At 36.9% G+C, this 20150-nt stretch overlaps 1 protein-coding gene across 1 annotated transcript in view; it reads right to left on the bottom strand.

Annotated features, from left to right (window-relative positions):
* LOC140231278 (protein mono-ADP-ribosyltransferase PARP6-like) overlaps positions 1-20150 on the bottom strand; it is an 88427-nt gene that overhangs the window by 7941 nt on the left and 60336 nt on the right. The window contains exons 6-14 of the mRNA XM_072311424.1: positions 19576-19679; positions 14980-15040; positions 9151-9238; positions 7202-7271; positions 6567-6659; positions 3446-3565; positions 1461-1602; positions 704-853; positions 123-341 (exon numbers count right to left, since the gene is read on the bottom strand). Coding sequence (XP_072167525.1) covers positions 123-341; positions 704-853; positions 1461-1602; positions 3446-3565; positions 6567-6659; positions 7202-7271; positions 9151-9238; positions 14980-15040; positions 19576-19679 — 1047 coding nt within the window. The remainder of the gene's footprint in view (positions 1-122; positions 342-703; positions 854-1460; positions 1603-3445; positions 3566-6566; positions 6660-7201; positions 7272-9150; positions 9239-14979; positions 15041-19575; positions 19680-20150) is intronic.

The raw sequence follows: 20150 nt of genomic DNA, 5'->3' as shown, positions 1-20150 counted from the left end.
TTAGTTCTATGGGTGCAGTTTGAATCATCTGTGACAGCAAATCCCTCTGCAGAGAAGTTTGAGGGAAAAAAAAAAACTGAACAGAATGTGAGGCGACAGCAAAGAGTTGTCTTCTGCGTTACCTTTGGAGAGAAGGCCAGCTCCTTGCTGTTCTTGGGGTCAACAACACTGGGGAACGGGTCCAAGATCAGCTGGCGCCGACGAGACTTGACTGCAGCCACCACCATGGAGACCAGCAGGTCAACGACCTCGGCACCCGTGGCGATGTTCTCCGCCGCATCTTGCATGACGCCGAGCATCTGGAAGGAGAACACGCACAGCTCGCGCTCGCAGACTGCCGGCTGTTGATGCATGAAGCAAAACAAAAAGCAAATAAACAGAAGGGAAATGAAAGACATATCTTAGGTAAATTTATATGATATGATGTGTTTAGTGGTATATCATTCTAAGACAAGATTTCAATGAATAAAGATACAAATGAAAGAGAAATATGAAGCAATAATGCTGATCTTTGTCTCATAATTGAAATTTAAGGAAAATCGTATAACTAGAGTAAAAGTGTAAAGCAATGGTATGAGAAAAGTCCAAACACTGTTTCATCAAACTGAAAAGCCTTCCATAAGAATTTGTTTTCCCCTCAATCTCTCCCTCTCTCTCTCTCTCTCTCTTGAATGAAGAAAGGCTTAGCTGCATTAGGCCTCACCTTAAGCATGGCGCCATTTTGGAATATATGGGGCTCGTCGCAGACGACGCAGAATTCGCTGAGCGTGGGAATCCGATTCTTGAGATACCCGTACATCTGCCACAGGAAACCATGGTCCAGCGAGGGGATCAGCTTGGCTGATTTTTGGTCCTGGACGCAGAAATGTAAACATTGGTGGGGATATTATAAATGAAGCCAGCACAAGAGTTGGAGACATCTACATGAAGTGTAAAGGGTACATGTAGCTTGTGTTTTTTCAGAGGACACAATGCTTTTTATTCATATGAAATGTTATTTTTCAGCACAAAAATGACCAAGACAGAACTTGACATAATGCAAAACCCAGATTTTTTTGCATGCATGAAATTCCCCCAACTTTTGTGAGGAGCTAAGATTCACAAAATCAAAACACACATTTAAGTTCTTGTCTATATGCACTGAATGCCCCTGGCAATTCATGAAAATTTCATGCTGGCAAAAAGGTTGTCGGCTCCAATGCACAAAAATTTCATGCTATAAATACTTCTGGTTTTACAGTAAGCACTTTGATTTTCTGCATGAGGCCATCTTAATGTCCTCCTGTTATTGTTAATAATTGTCATAACAATTGATATAACTATCATCATTATCATTATTACCTTAGTCATCAAAGTCATCATCATCATCATTTATCAATATTATCATCACTATGATTATCAGATCATAATAATCAATATTAAGGATTCTTTTTTTTTGTCTCCACCTCTCTACCCCTCACTTGGCTCGCGGCTGGAATGAGATGTAGCTCCTCCTTCCCTGGTGATGGCGGCGAGTGACCGGTGGAGGATGACCGTTGCCATGAGAACAGCTTCTTGCCGAACTTCTTTGAGCTGGAGTCGGGGGAAACAGGTGACGGAGACCTGCAAACGTGGTGATTGGATTATTTTGTGAGGTGCAAGTGGTGGAAATCATAGAACACAGGAATACAAAAAGACACACAGACACACTCACTTTTCTCTCTCTCCTTCCTCTCATCCTCCTCTTAACCCTATTCTAACTGGGGGGGGGGTCAAATTGACCCCCCCCCCCCAACGTTTCGTGCTATGATTCCGCAACGCGCAAAGATTTTGCCGCGTCGTTTCATGACTTTTTTCATTCGAGTCTCCCGCATATTTTGAGACCAAATTTGCGACGTCCGAGTACACCGTTCTGAAGTTATGCAATGTTTTGCATATGCATGTCAACCCGAAAAACGCTCAAATTCATGATTTCGTGTGCAAATCCAATGCAAACTGTGTTTTTTTGTTTAATTGATATAAATTAGATTATTTCAACTTTTAACCATTGAAATAAATCAATTCTAATGTAGATAAGCTTGAAAAAGTGCCTCCAACAAATTTTGGCAAAAAAACATAGAAAACAAAAGATCGAAAAAACAACAAAATACATAAGAAATTAACAAAACAATAAAAAACAAAAGAAAATGATTTTGATTGCGCTATTTTTTTACTAGAAAATTGTTTGATGAGTCTTGAGGAACTCTGACACAAAAATTTAATAATCCTTCAGTCTTTTTGATGGAGTTATAGGTGAAAATATGATTTCATGCGTTAATTTGCATAATTAATTCATTAAAAAATATGAAATCAAAATTTTTCTATTGTATGACCATGTAATCTTGTAGTTGACATCCGGCTCTATATTCAGGCAAAATTTTGCGGCGATCGCGCAATCGGCGGCCGAGGTCTGAAGGGGGGGTCAAATTGACCCCCCCCCCCCCAGTAAAAACTTGGTCTCAAATAGCCCAGTTAGAATAGGGTTAACTTTCTCTTCTTTCTTTGCTCTTCCCTAGCTCTCTTTCCAATCATCTACTCATCTCTCCATCTCTCCATCTTTTTCTCTCCTTCGATGTACACATGCAGATTGCATACAGTGCACATAAAATGCAGAAGATTTTGCTTCTCACATATTAAGTGTGTTGGCATTCATGAGGAATCAGACAGATGGACAGACTGTGGTGCATTGTGGGTGAAGATTCTATCAGCAAAATCTAGGCTTTGCACATACTCCCCTATGACAGAAAGTGAATGCCTCAGACAGGAAGTACAATTTACTGTACTAATGCATGCTGAGGACACTATCACATTCAGATTAATCGAAATATGTGACAGATCTGAAAGCACCCCTACATCTAATCAAGATCATGTGACTTGTGACTTGTGACATCACCTAACACATAAACACTTGTCATCTAACTTGGCTGAGAAAAATGAAGACACTTAATGAAGACATTTGTTACATTTCATTTTAGTCTTTATAGTAAAGAGCTTGTCAGAAATATATGACCTTTTGAAAAAGGGGTGGTGCACACGTTACAGAAAAGGAAGTGATTTGGGCATTAGTGTTCTCAATGTTTACGGCCAAAGGGGGAAAAAAAACCCCAGCATTTTGAGCAGATTACATTTCTTGGAATTATGGGTGTTCTATATTCTTAGAAGAAGTATAAAAGTGTCTATTACATTTGGATGGACTTCAATAATTGATTTGGTCAACACAAAAATAGTTGACTGAATGCTTGAGTCCACTTTTTATCAATGAAAAGTAACTTTTTCTTTTCAACGAAACCTTTGACACAATGACTTAAAAGGTGTGACGTCTGATGGGGCTTGGGCCTAAGTTTAGTGACATGCATACTTAAATATCACAAAGACATGTTAGTATGTACTTCAATTCTCATCATGCTCCCAACTATATCACACTTACTCTGAGCTTGGCGACTGACTCATGGCATTTGACCTGTTGGACGAGAATGATATCGGTATGGTGAGAGTGCGCCCTCGAGATGTGTTGCCATGGTTGCGATGACTTTCCCTCACAGAGGTTCTGTACGAGCAGAAAGAGGTAGCAGGAGCGCATGTGCCATGTCAGTACACTTCACAAGTTTCCAAAGTTATGGCGCAATTTGAGATTTGATATTTAGCAGCTACGCCCCCAAAGGTTTGTTGAAAGCATTCGGGCAATCTCATAATACTTGGGACCCATAAGTGGGACATTCATGCTGCAAACTAAGTTTTGTTAATTAAATGCAATTTTATTATTTTCATGTAGCCAAATATGTGATCTAATCGAAATGTGAAAAGATAAGTTAGGACCACCTTTTCTTTCTACTGGACCTTGGATCATCATGTTCACAAAAGTGAAGGTATGCAACATGGACAGACATTGGTCCCCTTAAGCAGTATATTTTATTCATAATTTGAAAGAAGCAGTAGTTAATATTTTCAGATACTATGCACAATGAAAGCAAGGTTGAATATTTCTGTGGTATGTATATTATTTCATAAAATATTGTGAAATATCAATATTGATTAATCATGACATTATTTACATGTTTAGTTTAAATTCTCTGTTAAGTCAATGTGGAAAGCAAGGTCCTTTTAAAACAACTTTTGTTACTCTTTATAATGTGTATAAATTACTTAAAGTAAATGCTCTTCATAGAAATACAGTTGTTTTAACCCTAACTAGGCCGGGGGGGGGCCTCCGAGGCCCCCCCCCCTCGACGTTTCGCGCGATGTATCGCTATCGCGAGAAGCTATCGCCGCGACGTTTCATGACTTTTTTCTTTCGAGTCTCCCGCATCTTTTGACATCAAATTTGCGATGCCCGGGTGCGCGGTTCCGAAGTTGCGCATAAATATGCACGTGCATGTCACACCAAAAATTGCTCAAAAACGTGAATTTGTGTACAATTTCAATGCAAACTGTGTTTACAGACAAATTTCATAAAAGCATGATTATTTTGGGGTTTTATTGATTAAAATCAATTAATAATGCATTTTCTTGTTCGGAACAATATCATGGAAATATTTCAATTTGATATTTCAATGAAAAACATAAAGTCGAAAAAACAAAGAAATCATAAGAAATTCAAAAAACAATAAATTACTTAGGAAATTTTTTCTGATTGCGCAATTTTTTTCTCTTACATTTGCTAAGGACACTAAAAAGAATATTTACACAAAAAATGTGCCTGTTTTGAGCTTTATTTAGTGATTTATACCAAATTGTCTGATTTCATGCATCATTATGCATAAATTAGCATAATTTAGTGTAAATGATAATTTTTGAAAAAATGAACTTCATGGTACTTTAGATTACATCATAGGCAATGTGTGTGCCAATTTTCGTCGCGATCGCGCGGTCGACGGCCGAGATCTGGAGGGGGGGCCTGGGAGGCCCCCCCCCCCCCCCCCCCGGCTCTATCATCTACCTGAATAGCCCGGCCTAGTTAGGGTTAAGTTACAACACAATGTTAACCATGTGGTCAGGGGGCTTGTGTCATTGAAGGTACGAACATGGACAGACGTCTGTCCATGTTCGTACCTTCACATGTATAATAGTTCAAAATTTCTGACTAGAAACATCTGTACGCTCTGATCTACTAATGAAAAAAAATAATTACACGAAATGAAATTATCTTGACCATGTAAAATTACATCACCTGAAAAATAATAATTATAAGGGGAATCTGATCTCCAAGGTACGAACATGGACAGATGTCTGTTTATGTTCGTACCTTCACATGGGGAATCATCCAAAATTTCTTATTATAACCATCTGAGCTCTCTAATCTGCTAATAAAAATAGTGTATGACATGAAGTGGAAGTATCTAGATCATGTCTATTTTTGGAAAGATGTCACCAGCATCCGTCAAGGAAGGTACGCACATGGACAGACGTCTGTCCATGTTCGTACCTTTGCATGAGTATATTGTTTAAATGTTCCACAAAAAACATTCCGACTCTCTGATTAGCTAATGAAAAAAAATGAAAGTCTATGATTGCCATAATTTATGATAGCTAGAACAATAAGGCATCCCAAAGGAGGTACCAACAGAGCTCTATATAAGTTCAAATATTTCTGAAGGTACGAACATGGACAGACCCATGCGTTTACTGTATAGGTTGTCTGTCCACGCACGAAAAAATTAATTCACATATATTTTTGAATGATACACAAAGGAAAGTGATTTCAGACATTGTTACTATATGATGTCTTTCTGAGGCCATAAACCTTGATGAATCATCTTTCTGTATTTTTTATCAAATTCTATATTTAATGAAGGTACGAAGACTGGCGAAGGTACGAACAAAGTGGACAGACAGGTTTTTTGGCTACTGTCAAGTCACAGCAGAAACTTGTGGGACTTCCCTAGGGAGTGGAAGTGTGTTGATTTTGTAGATGCTGGCTTGGCATGTCTTATGAATCCAAGCAACTGCATTGATATGGCTTATTTAAAAAAAAAATGAATCTTCTTAAAAATCTGTTACATACCTTTAAAAAGTGGACAGACAAAGCTATACTTAAAGGGGATGGCTAGTAACTGATCAGTGGGAATCAGTGGGAATGCTGGGGGATGATTGTTCCAATCCTTGTGGGATTCATGTAAGAGTACATTATATATCTATTGTTGTGTGAAAATTATTTGCTTCAGAATGGTCTCATATTCAAGTAATGTGCAGTTTAATGCCCCGTCACTGTACAGGCATGCTATATAACCTGGAAACATTAAACTGCGTCTGTATGGAACAACCTACAGCATGCAGTTAATGAATTCCTCAGATGTTGCTCAGTGTTGCCAACCATTTAAATCCTAACCAATGTCCAAGTAAAATAACGGGCAGTGTAGAAGTTTCTTTATATGCTATATGCTTTCTCATCTCTCATGCACTGTTACACAAAGATGAAAACACAAAACAGAAACAAAAAGTCTCTCCTTCATTCTTTGTCTTGTGACAAGTTGTTCGGGAAGTCTGGTTTTCCCCTGATCAGTCTCCCCTATGTATGGTGGCTTCAAAAAGTCAGAAGCCTGATGACTCACTTGCTGGGGGACTTCTCCCTGCTCTTGAGCTTGGCAAGTACTGTTTTGTTGCTGAGCGATTTCCAGTGACTCAATAGGAAGCTCTCCGTGATTCTATACAGAAAAAGACAAAGAAGAAGAAGAAGTAGAAGCTCAAGGCATGGAAACAGAAAGAGAAATAGGAGCATTTCACATAGTATCTCTCTTAGGGCAAAAATTATCAATTATGACAGCCTTTGGTAATTTCTTCTAGCAGCAGGGCCTACTGGCTTATTTTAGCTAACAATGACTTGCTCTTACATGTATCTTGAAGATGTCCAATGTACTTAGAGAAAGCAGATGAGGCAAAACTTGTAGAATATATCAATTTCCCGTTTTGAGGCCCATAAAGTGCATAAGATTGAGGGCATATCACACATCCCTCAATGATGCCAGATTAACATCAATAATATCAAAGGTGGTGAAACTGTGAAGAGCTTGCACTGGAAGGCTACTACAACATGTACACAGGGTAGTGCCAAATGTATCCCTAAAATGACTGACACAGAATTTCCTTTCATATCACACAATTAATCACCATAATAAACAATAGGAAAAAGAAATTGTATGTGCCTATTCATTTCAAATAAGAAAACACAAAGAGAGAATTAGCTCACTTCTTCATCTGGCTACACACACCCGGTTGGTTGCTCTTTGCACTCTGGAATACAGACACATTTGGGACATCTGGGGGAATAAATTGAGAAACATGATGTTAAAGGGTTTGCCAACTAATTCAGATTATTAAAATAAAAAGATAAAATATGCTGATGCACAGTTAGACAATAAACAAACAAACAAACAGAACACATCTTGGGGCAAATTTTAAAGATTGTTTAAGAAATGCAACAATCGGACAAAGTAAGCATGTTACATTATAAAGATATTAAAGATAATAAAAAGTTTTGGTACCTCAAAAGTGTCCTTGAATTTCCTTGTCTTAGTTTGTGTTTCAGGTTAAAGTACCTTTCATATAACTAACACTGTGAGACTTACTCGCCCCAAAGTGCTCTCATGTCTTAGTAATCATGTAATTAACTGCGACCAGCAGCCCCATACGCATAACGACCAGTAGTCCCATACGCATAGCGTAATCAGGCTTCGCATTGTAGCATTCAGGATCATGACAGATTTAGTATCGCAGGGTAAATGTCAACTTAATCCCATAAATTCTTCAATTTGAAGACTTACCAATTAAGTTGAAGTATTGAAAACAGGCTTCGGGCAACGTTTGGTTCTGCCTATAGTCCCTTTCTGTTCGAATTGATGACTGAATGTGACTCGGTCGACAGGACCTTAGGAGAGCTACATGTACATACAGTACACTGAATACTACAGCCAGTGCATGCGAACACATCGCATGCACACAAATTTCAAATCCATGAACGGATAAGATGTTTGTGTGCGCATGCGCTGGCCATGGTATCCAGTGTATGTAGCTCTCCCAAGGTCCTCTCGACCGAGTCACATTCAGTCATCAATTCGAACAGAAAGGGACTATTGGCAGAACCAAACGTTGTTTGAAGCCTGTTTCCAATACTTCAACTTAATTGGTAAGTCTTCAAATCGAAGAAATTTTTGGATTTTAAGTTGACATTTACCCGCGATACTAATTCTGTCACGATCCTGAATGCTACAATGCGAAGCCCCATTACGCTATGCGTATGGGGCTGCTGGTCGCAGTTAGCTATGCGTACAATGGGCTGCACGCTGCTGGTCGCAGTCAGTGGTTTCGTACAATATTTATCGACGCTGTACAGCGTCGGCTCTGGTACGAAACCATTATTGCATGATTACTAAGACATGAGAGCACTTTGGGGCGAGTAATTCTCACAGACAACGTACTTTAACCTGAAACACAAACCAAGACAAGGAAATTCAGGGAAGCTTTTGAGGTACCAAAACTTTTTATTATCTTTAAACAAAACAACAACATATTTTTCGTATAAATAATATGGGAGGGGGTGTTTTTGCTGGATAAAACAACAACCTCACAGCAAAGATCAACTGGACATATCCCAGTTGCCAGCTCTATGTTAACAGGGTCCAAAGACACATGTACAAACCATGGAGAACAGAATATTGAGTTTGCAAGTGTGCAGTGAGGGCAAGTAACAACATATTTATAGAAAGACTAAATGTTAATTGATAACAAAATTTGAGGTAGCTGTAAATCCTGTGCTTAAACACATGAATGTAAGCATGAGTTGGACATTTTGCATATTTTGCGTATTATTATTATAATTATTATTAGTAATAGCAATAGTAGTTAGTGTAGTAGTAGTAGTAGTAGTAGTAGTAGTAGTAATAATAATAATAATAATAATAATAATAATAGTAATATTATTATTATTATTATTATTATCATCATCATCATCATCATTACGATGGTACAATTCATGACACAATTTATAACACACAAAACACTCACTCCATGTTTGTCAAGTTTGTATTTGCTATGTTCATACAATTGATGTACATTCAACAATGATATTTCAAATGTAACATACAAAGAAGCCCACGTCCAAACCTGCCCCCCTTCAGAGTGTGGGGCTTGGCTACTTACTGTCGTCTAGGTATTTGCTGAGTGAACAGTGAAGTCTCACAACCAGTGGCTGTTCCCTTGTTAGGCACCATGCCTTGGCTATCTCCTCCTACACACCAACAAAGAAACAAACAAACAAAATTAAGATCATTAATCATAGCAGGAAACCATAATTCACACTATTCATCATAAGGCCACATATGAGGGTAGGGTTCCTCCTTGACCCTTCTCACAACTTTTTTTTCTTTTTTTTTTAAATGGGCTCCATATAACGGAGAACCACAATTGTTTTGTAAGTTTGCTTTATACACAGTTAGTTTCTGAGTTACGACCAATATTATTTTCATAATTAAAAGCCAAACTCTAAAATAGATGTGAGGCCCAGACAACTCAATATCAAAATGTAAAATGGCAATGAGCCTCAAAAGTTTATAATATCATTTCCCCACCCTGACAGAAACTTAGGCAAAAATTCAACAGATACAAAATGTACACTGTACTCTACTCCCCCCCAAAAAAAAACAACAACAACAAAACAAAAACAAAAACAAAAACAAAGCAAAACAAAACAGAACAGGCCCATAGCAAAAACCAAATCACATACCACATAGAAAATAATCAGTGTAACTAAGTATAAATCAGAGCTTCAAACATCTCACATGTTGCAGTTATTTTGTTATCACATTACTCCAAGTCGATAGAGGTTCAAAGCAATATGGGAAATACGCATTATAACTTAGTCAGCCCCTATTATATTTCAACATTTTTTTCAAGCCCTTCCCAAACACCCTCACCCCCTCCCACCCACAATAATGTTTGTTTTACTCACTTTAGTAATTTTTGTGATGTTGGCCCCCAAAATCCTGCTTTCATCATGACATAATCATATATAAATATATAAATATATATATATATATATATATATATATATATATATATATATATATATATATATATATATATGGGTGAAAACGTTGAACGATGTACAATTGGCCATTTTCGGGCTTTGCGATATTCAAACCCTTGTAAAATTGTCACCTGTGGGTGTCTTTCATAGTTTTATGTATCATTTGGTAGGGGAGGGTTGTGCCTTTCAGGACTATATACACTTTGTATTGTTGTTACCGCATTTCCTTAAAGAATAATGCCTTAAAGCTGAAAAATTTGACAAAAATACATATTTTATGAAAAATCCCAGAATCAGACGTCGCAATTTTTGTTCTTATCCAATTTTACAGCGTTGTTTTTCCTTGTGAGTAAGCCCACATACTCCAACTATTTAATCAAGTACTTCTGTCATGAACGTGTTTATTATTTATCTTATCAGGAACTTTTGAATTCACTCATGTCTGAAAAAGAACGTCTCTGAATGAATTATCTTTTCCTTGACGCAAAAACTCAAGGATGAATATGAAAACGTGTAAGGCCATATTCATTTAGCGTCTTATCCATACTACTATTCCATCAAAATTTGTGAGTGCGCTGTATAAAATAATCGCGTGGTGGCTCATTAAAGAAAATTATACTGAATAACCATCAGAGATGTTCGATTGGTTAATGGTGTCATTAATGAAAGTTGATTATGCTTGAGATAAAAACTGGTGATCAGTACGTCAGTGTGAGCCAGGCGATTATGATGATTGGCAACAAGAGCAACATACTGTCCATAAAAATGAGTTCTGGTTGAAAATCCAAATTGGCAAACGTCTCTGATCAAAGCGAATGTCTCTGATTGAAAATCTCTAAAGGGATATTCCCTCATCTGACACTTACACACTGCATGATACTTTATTTGCGCGCTGACGCGCCATCCTGGAATCGAGTCGGCATAATTCAACAACGGAAATGCCCACAAATCCTGAAAATGTGAGTAATAACAAAAACTTTCCTGTTGTTTGTGCCGATTTATAACAGTTATCATTCCGTAGATTTGCCAATTAGTATCATCTGTGAAATTATGTATTTTAACCTTTGGATTAGAAATAAATTAAAGAAGGATAGACAGTAAATATGTAAGATTCTACATGAAGATCAAAGACCGCACGTCTCTGAGCAAAATGAAAAACGTCTCTGATAATTACTGTTTCATGAAATAAAGACATCCATTCTACAAATTATGAGAACATTAAAGTAAAATTAGGTCTGGATGGGTGCGGTTAGTATTATAGGAACAAGAAGAACAAAGTTTACACGGGCGTGTTATAATATTAAGAAAAATGAAGCTTCCTGAAAGATGTTGAAAATATGTAGAAGAGTTTCAAATTTAAGGTTTTCTGTTGATTGAGCAAGTGTAAACACATTGCCTGGACAGAAACTGTGTTTTATGACTAGTAATAGGTCAGTAGTCTATAATTATAATGTAGTAGTCACATGGAATTACGTATTTTTTGTGAGAGAAGCAGAAATGTAAGAAAAACAGGTTTAGGTCAGGGACGTTCTCTGAACAAATAAGATCTGTTCTCAAACCAATATTAATGACCCATCATGGCGAATTGCGGCCTACGTTTGAAGCACATAGGTTCCTCAATCCAAATATAATGCTAATATCTTGTAAAAATCAAACCCATTAAGTACTGATAAGCAAAGATGTTTACGTCAGAGACGTTATACGGGACGTTTTACATATTTTCAACTACTACAATTGGGAGTAGATCTTTCATTATTCCACAGTAGATGGCCCTCGTATACATACATTGTTCTAGGTAATTTGCGCAATCTAAAAACAATGTTGATTTTATAATTTTGATCAGAGACGTTCATTTTGTGCGTACATTGCTCCAGTGCATGGCAAGTTAACTTTAATATCATTTTTACTCTATTTCTTTTTTTCTTACAGCAAGATGGGAAGACCGGATGGATTGTAAACACTCCGAATATCCTGTTTAGGATCTTAAGTCTCAGTCATGTTCATGGAGCCTACAAGTTCCGGACCACGGCCGTGGTACTGGGAAGACCGGATGGATATCTTGGAGGTGCCATCTGTTTACACAATAATGACTTTCCCAAACCCGGTTTCAGGTGTCGCAAGCGACACAGTCGATACTATGCACTGATTGAGGACATTGAATACCAAATGAAGGAGAAATTCAGTTCAATGTTATAATGCCGACTCCGTTTTTAATGCACGTCACTACGTTTGCTTTTGAGCCTGTGAAATTTGAGGCTAGTACGCTAAGAAGTAAAGGTTCAAATAATTTGCACCCAATTTGAAACAATGGCAGGACACACTTGAACCCTTAATTATGTTTAATTGCACCCTTACTTAACTGCCTTTTTGAATTTTTGCCAATTTCTGCAAATAAGGTTTTTGTACAGTGGATAAGAATATGCAAATGAGTGAGCTAACCATGTCATAACCTCTCCATTTTCCATTGATCGTGTACAAAAAATAACGAAAATTTAATGTTTCTGGCATTGAAATCTGAAACATAATGCTATTCCTGGTTGATTACCTTTGCAATAGTGATCAGTTACATATATACCCGGATTTAAGCCTGGGGCATAATTATGTTTGAATGAAAAACTGGAAAATTCAAAATATTATGTTCAAATGTTATGGCAAGTTGTGAGGGGATGACATGCTCATTTTGCCATTTGCAGATTCATAATGCCAATTCAAAAACTGTCACTTCAAAATGTCACTGTCACTTCAAAACTTCAAAATGTCACAACTTTCTCATTTTTGTGGAGCCCGTATGATTTTCTTTCTTATCAGCGAATAACTTTTTACATTTGGGCTGAATTTCCCCTTTAATGAAGCTTTTTTTTTTTTTTGGAAGTAAGGTGAAATATTCTAGTGATATTTTTAAGGTTTGTAAGCCAAATACATGAAAAAAAGTAAAAATACTAACGTCTGTGATGAAACAAGAAAACGTCTATTAAGAATGTCCCTTACTTAGTTTCCACTATGAACACTATAATGCATCGCATTTGAGTTGAAGGAAGAAGGATTAATAATCCCCTAACGATGTGACAGATAAAATGTGATATTGTTATGTTATCATTGTCAACCTCTTGAAAGAGGTTTTCAGTTCACTTTTGGTCAACAAACAGTTGCTATACCATACTGTCGATATTCTTTTGAGTTTGGCGTTGTGGCAAGTGCATTACATTGTTTACAATTTATATCTGCCATATAGTATAAAAAAAAGCGCAGCGAAATTTGATGCTTCTAGGATAAGCAAAGGTTAATTACAGCTTTCTGAGACGACATCATAACAGTGGCCCAGGTACGGTCCCTAATGAAAAGCCAAACTGGCTTATACTCACACAATCATATTTTAGACTAAGGGGTCAAATTAAATTAGTGTCAATAAATTTGTGTTTACCTTTGTTATAGATTTGGACTACAATTGAAAGCAAACATATACAAATTTGATAGCGTGTGGGCACACCTGCATAATACACCTGGGGGGCATTTCATGAAGGAACTTGTCGGATAAAATATCTGACAAGTCAATTATATCCGACAAGTTTTGAGAAAGTCTTTAGTCTGATTGGCTGATTTCTCTGAACTTGTCGGATATAATTGACTTGTCGGACATTTTATCCGACAAGTTCCTTCATGAAATGCCCCCCTGAAGGTAAAATGCAAAGTAGTGGTCATCATAAACAAAAACAGTTCTCGACATTTAGGCCTATATAGGTAAATGATTTCTCAATGAATGCGGAATGTCCAGTTGCGAGCATCTTTTAAAATAGGGAGTTTGATGTTTAATTTTAGTGATAACTTACAGCCGAAACGTCCCTGATGGAAAAGCAAATGTCTCTAATATAAATGAGTAATTAGGTAAAATAGTTGAAATTGCAAATTTTTCATTTTGTTGTCTGTCATTAAAAGGTGTTGTAAGATCTGAATAATATATCAAGAACAGGCTTGTTGTTGATTTTTGGTGCAGAAATCGAAATTCCTCTTACAATTTGGAGATTCGTAGTTACAATCAGTTAGTATGAAAAATAATTCAAGTTGAAATTACCATTCTGAATTGTTGACAAACGATTAACATGTGTTTAATAAAGGAAAATGTTGTTTGCTCACAAAACTCTTAAATATGGATCAAAGGACATCATTTGTATTGCCTATGTCTGAGGAACGTCTATGAGTGAAACCAGAACGTCTCTGATCAAAACATGACTTACTTCCAGCGTCTGTATAGGGCTTTTATGGTGATTTGATCAAACGAAATGCACTAAATTCATTATTAGTATCTACTGAACATTAACATTTAAACAAATGAGACCCCTGCTACATGTTTTGTTCAAATTAGATGAAAGTGAAGATAAGAATATGAAAATCTCTGCTTAAATGACAAAAACTCCACTTTTTCTTTAACTTCCATGTGTATTAGCTTTTGTAAACTTCACAGGAGGTAAACAATATTTTAGGAACAAATTAACACCGTCTTCGAAAGTATGAACAAGATTAAGCTATCTTCATCTGAATGTTTTTTTCACCCTTCATTTGAATTTTCACTAAAACGATGTTTATTTTAGTCAGAGACGTTCGCCATTATGTCACAGTTCTATTTATCCTTGAATAAAAACAACACCCTTGGAGATATCCCAGTATAATTGGGTTTGCAAGAAAGCTGACAATAATTACATTTCACTGATGTGTATCTATATCAATGAGTCACATGTTTTAATTTTGACCCCTGATTTGCCCAACTGTACATCGTTCAACGTTTTCACCCATATATATATATATATATAATATATATATATATATAATATATATATATATATATATATATATATATATATATATATATATATATATATATATATATATATATATATATATATATATATTATATATATATACTGTATATAACTTAAATTACAATATACCTGTAGGAATGACACATCTAGTTGAAGGTCTATATCGATGTCCCCAAGGGCATCAAATGTTCTGTAAAGGGAAACAGTGCACATAAAACACAAAATCAGCAAATTATTTATGCATAATGATTTACACTTGGAACAAAAGATTGTTATTCTACTTTGTGGCAAGAAACTCTTCCATTAGTTTGGACAGGCCTTATTTCTTTCAATTTCTTACAAGAAAGACATGAGAAATCCTTCATGTGTGAAAGTGGCATTTTCTTTCATGACTGAAAAAAAAAAAAACCAAAATAAAACAAAACCAGCAAAGTTTTTGTCAGTTATAATAATTCATCGTTACTATACAGGCGACACTTGGCTTTCCATATAAAAATGGACATGAGGCACAATATAAATGAGTTTGTCTACCTCAGAGAAAAGAAACCACATAGTCTGCAATTACATTACTGGTGCATTCTTCATGAGAACCTTAAAGCTAATACAATGTAAAGAATACTCAAGTATGTCTTGGTCACTGCATACCTTGTACATTCCCATGTTGGAATGTACACTATTACACATACAGTAAAAAATGTATGGTATGCTCATGCTCAGTATCATGTGTAAAGACTAAAGGAGACCACCAGGCTTGGGAAGACTTCTGTTTATCTGTTTTTGCTTTAAAATTGCATGCCAATAATAAATAAATCTAGCATGGTTATGATTTCTGTGAAGAGAAAACAAAAAACTAAAAACAAGAACAAAACAAAACAAAACAAAAAAACCAAACAAATCTTATTGTTTATATAATATGTCGAGTATGTAAATTCCATGTATACCTTTCATCTGTTTTTATGTTTAATGCATATTACTTCTGAATTATTGGATCCACTGTTGCAACAACAGTAAAACATCAGCTGCACGTACAGGAGGTAAAGACTAGCTATATTATCATGTATGCACACTCTGTTGACTGGGTGCATGCGGGGCCAGTGATGTACTGCTGTATGTCACAAAGATTGTATTGAGCAATTAATGTATCGGTATTGCTACAGAGGGTCAATGCGGCAAAAGATTGCACAGACCACGACCATAAGCGGAGTCGCTATGACGAAAACAGTCATGGTATATGTCCATGAGTGGTGTAGCTGTGTCATAACAGCAAATAAACAAAGTCCTAGCCTGGCAGTACCCTTTAACTTTCATATTGAAGATGGTCACACATGCCAAAAATGGAAGTTCTCATATTTCTTCGCAGCGAGGTCTTAACGAGCAAAAAAATTCTTCCCTTTGATTCTACATTAACCAGGGAGATCACATGACACAGGGGACACTTTCACTTTCATTGTGGTCATGAGACAATGCATTCTCTTCAAAATATGTAACTATGTGGTTTATCTACAAACAAACCTTCGATAGATTCATCTGGATTCATCTGGATAGATTCATCCCCCCCCCCCCCTCCCCCCCAGGAGAGCATGGGTACCATTTGAACAAATTGAGATCCTATCCACTTCAGATGCTACCTTCCAAGTTTGGTGAAAATCCATCGTGGGACTTTCAGGAAGAATATGAAAATGTACAATATAAGTCCCCATTTGGACTCCTCCCTCCCTCCCCCCCCCCCCCCCCCCCCCGATCCACCACGAACAAGTTTGAAACTGCAGTCTATATTCATTAATGTACCAACTCATACTTTGGGTTCTACATTGTAGAGCTGCAGAAGATTTGTGAAGATACCTTTATTTTAGGGAGGCATGGTGCCCATTTGAACAAATTGAGATCCTATCTCCCGAGGGATGCTACCAGTTTGGTGAAAATCCATCATGGAGTTTTCAAGAAGGTGAAAATGTAAAAGTTTACGCACGACGCATGCTGGATGATGAGTGATCGCAATAGCTCACTTGAACAAAAATAACAATAAAAGTTTGAACAATAAAGAGGCTTAAGAAAGTTCTGCACCTGAAACAATTACATCTGGGAAAAAAAAACAAATTAAAGACTGTAATTGAAGAGAATCTGTATTTTTTCTCTAACTAAGATATTAAAATCTAAAACTAAGATATTGGAATTGTAAGAACCAACAGAAAAAAGCAAAAAAGTGGTTTCTGGAAAAATAGATGGTGATAAGTCTGTCATGACTGTAAAAGAGAACAGCACTCCCTTGAGCACAGTCATGACATGAATTGTCTAAACTTTCAGGGAACTTGAGAAGTAATGGTATCTGGTGAAAAATTCTCATCCGGAAATGCGTAAACTAACATTTCCTTCCTGGATGTAAGCGGCGTGTAGTGTAGAATAAAAATACAATTGCTGTAGCTTTTTTTTTTTTCCTTTTGTGCCCTCACAGACACACTTTCAGAAACGTAGAAAGGCATGGTATCACCTTTACAGAGATGTGTAAATATAAATATCTACTTTGGTTTTTAAAACATCATATCTTTCGATTTGGACTTTTGCCTTGGGATGATCGATGCACATCTAGCATTTTTGGTTTCGGGAATGGGCTTTGAGTTTGTAAACTCTCATGCGTATCGTGTGAGATATAAACAAAACCATTTTGTTGATGAGCTTCACAGACATGGCAAAGATATGGATCCACTTAAAGAACTAGATCATCCAAACATAAGTAAAAGCTTGGGGAAAATTGGACTATCCATTTAAAAGTTATGAATTTTAAAAGTTTCAGTGCCACCATCACTGGATGAGAAGACTTTTGCAGTTTTGTTATGTCACATATATAAAATGATTGACAAAGGAAAATAAACAGTGAAATTCGCAGAATCAAAGTCTTTTATGAAAATTACTGTATACGCCATATTTCGTGAGTCTAAATTTTGACGAATCGGGAATTCCCGACAATTTCGCGAGTGGTTAAATTTGCAATTTTGGAGTCTTGTACTGAACGGAGAAGTGTATACGTGCACATCACATCCACATCGGGATCAGAGCCAAGATTTTCGTGTGTCTTTAATTTCGCGAATAGCACCCGACTCACGAAATTCGCGAAAATAAAAACCTCGCCAAATATTCGGCGTATACAGTACCAAATCAGCTCAACTTGTTCATGACATATGTTAAGGGAAATATTATTCCCCTTGCAATTGAAAGAGGCAAGTGAATTGCTCTTTTGTTATGCGAGAAAAGTGAAAATATCTTGAATTTTCTTCATATTTTTTTATATCGTTCTTCATATGTGACGTCACAAGCTGTAGTAGTCTTCTCATCCAGTGATGGCTGCACACACAACAACTTTAAAAATTCATAACTTTTGAACAGACTGTCTGATTTTCCTCAAACCATCACTAATGTGATCTAATCTAGTCCTTTAATACCAAAGTATCACACTCTGCAAGAGTATTGCAAAACACATAATTGTGCCATACTCCAGGCCACAGCCAGATCTACCAAACTCTGCTTATATTCCCCTAGTCCCACACACTACGATGTGTGTGGGAAAGATCGAGACCAGGAAGTTATCATTAGTATTTACAGGTGTTAATTATGTATGTGCGCATCTGTGTAATGCAATACGAGAAAACACCCAGCATATCCCTACGATGCGGTATCTGTGTGCCAAAAGTCACACTTGGTGAGTGAACAGATGTGACAAAATAGACCAGTTCGTAATTCCACTTTGCGCATGAGCAGAAAAAGGTCATTTGTACCAACAGGCATTTTGGTTTATCAATTCACTGAAATAAGCATCTGTGATGTGATGATTATTCATGTGATCCTTATCTGATTAGTGCTTGCCAGCACATCCACCTGATAGCAAGCCTGGCATTTGCATTATCAAAAGAAAAAGGTTGTTATTGCATTCCATACGAAACAATAAATTAGATGCCTGCTAAAATGTCAACTGACGGACTATTCTGGTCACCTGGTCTAAGCACAAGCTCATTCTTTGTTTGAACATGAATTCCACAAATTGTTATGTCGGGCAAGCTTATGCATTATACCGCTTTGAAAACGAGTGAAGTGCCTAACCAACTGAGAAGAAAGAAAGGTCATTTGTACCAAGGTGTACATGAGCTAATTACGAACTGGCTTATTTGCACTTGGCAGCCATGACATTAAAGGGGGAGTTTCCCAAAATCTTTAACACAGATTCAGTGAATGAGGAAAGAAGAGTCAAACAAACTCTAAAAAAGCTTTGGATGTCACAATACTTGACAGTGTTACAAAGATATGTCCAGCAATTTACAAAAACTAATTTTCTGGGATACAAAAAGTGCAGTTGTCCTAGCTCCTTGAGAAAGTACAGAGAATTATATTTGCCCTACATTCTTCAGTAAAATATCAAGGGAAAACGTACAGTTTTCATAAATTATGAAAATTTGTTAAAATCTCATATTGTCTTCATATCATTATGACATTCTGACAAAACAAACTGTTGTGGAGTTCAAATGTAGAGGACATCACATGGAGTTAATTGACTCTTAAAAAAACTGTCTATCTTTTGAACGGAATGTTATATTTTCCTCAAAGTTTCATCAATCATTTCACTTTATCTCTCTGCATTCACTAAAACCCACATACACATTTTGGGGAACTTCCCCCTGAATTGAGACTGCACATGCAATCCCACATCCCAAACCACACTGACCCATGGATACGGACCTGTGAGAGATTGCCTGGTTACCCGCCAGCTTGCTGACTTGTTCGATGTCGTGGGAGAGCAGATGGTGCATCTTGGCCTGATCTTCTTCCTCCAGGAAGTACTCCTGCGGAGAAATCAGTCCAAAAAAGCGCAATACCTTGAAAAGCTTTGGCCATGATGTTTAGTGCACATGGTTGCGTCATGCACTCGGGTTCATAATGAAGAGATCGCGGGTTCAAACCTCACACACTGCAAAGGCATTGAGTTTCTTTTTAGTGAAGACAAACACATGCAAATGCACGCACACACAAATATTGGTTTTTCTTCAAATTTTTGTTCTATTTCAATTTCATTCATCGCTAAAACAATGCTGCACACAGGCACTGGTTCGATGGTCCAGGACCTGTAAAAATCACTGTCGGACCAGTTACTTTTTCAGGAATGAACCAGTAAAAAATGGACAAAACTGGGTACCTAACTGGTCCAACAGACAGAGGTAGGACCAGTAGAAAAAATGGGTTAGTGTGCAGTCTTGGCTAAACATTCCGCTTTTAAAATATACAAAATGGCTATAAACATACATACATATACACAT

The sequence above is a fragment of the Diadema setosum genome, chromosome 7 (assembly GCF_964275005.1).
Source record: "Diadema setosum chromosome 7, eeDiaSeto1, whole genome shotgun sequence".
Taxonomy (NCBI): Eukaryota; Metazoa; Echinodermata; class Echinoidea; order Diadematoida; family Diadematidae; genus Diadema; species Diadema setosum.
This window is presented reverse-complemented; position numbering and strand designations above follow the sequence as displayed.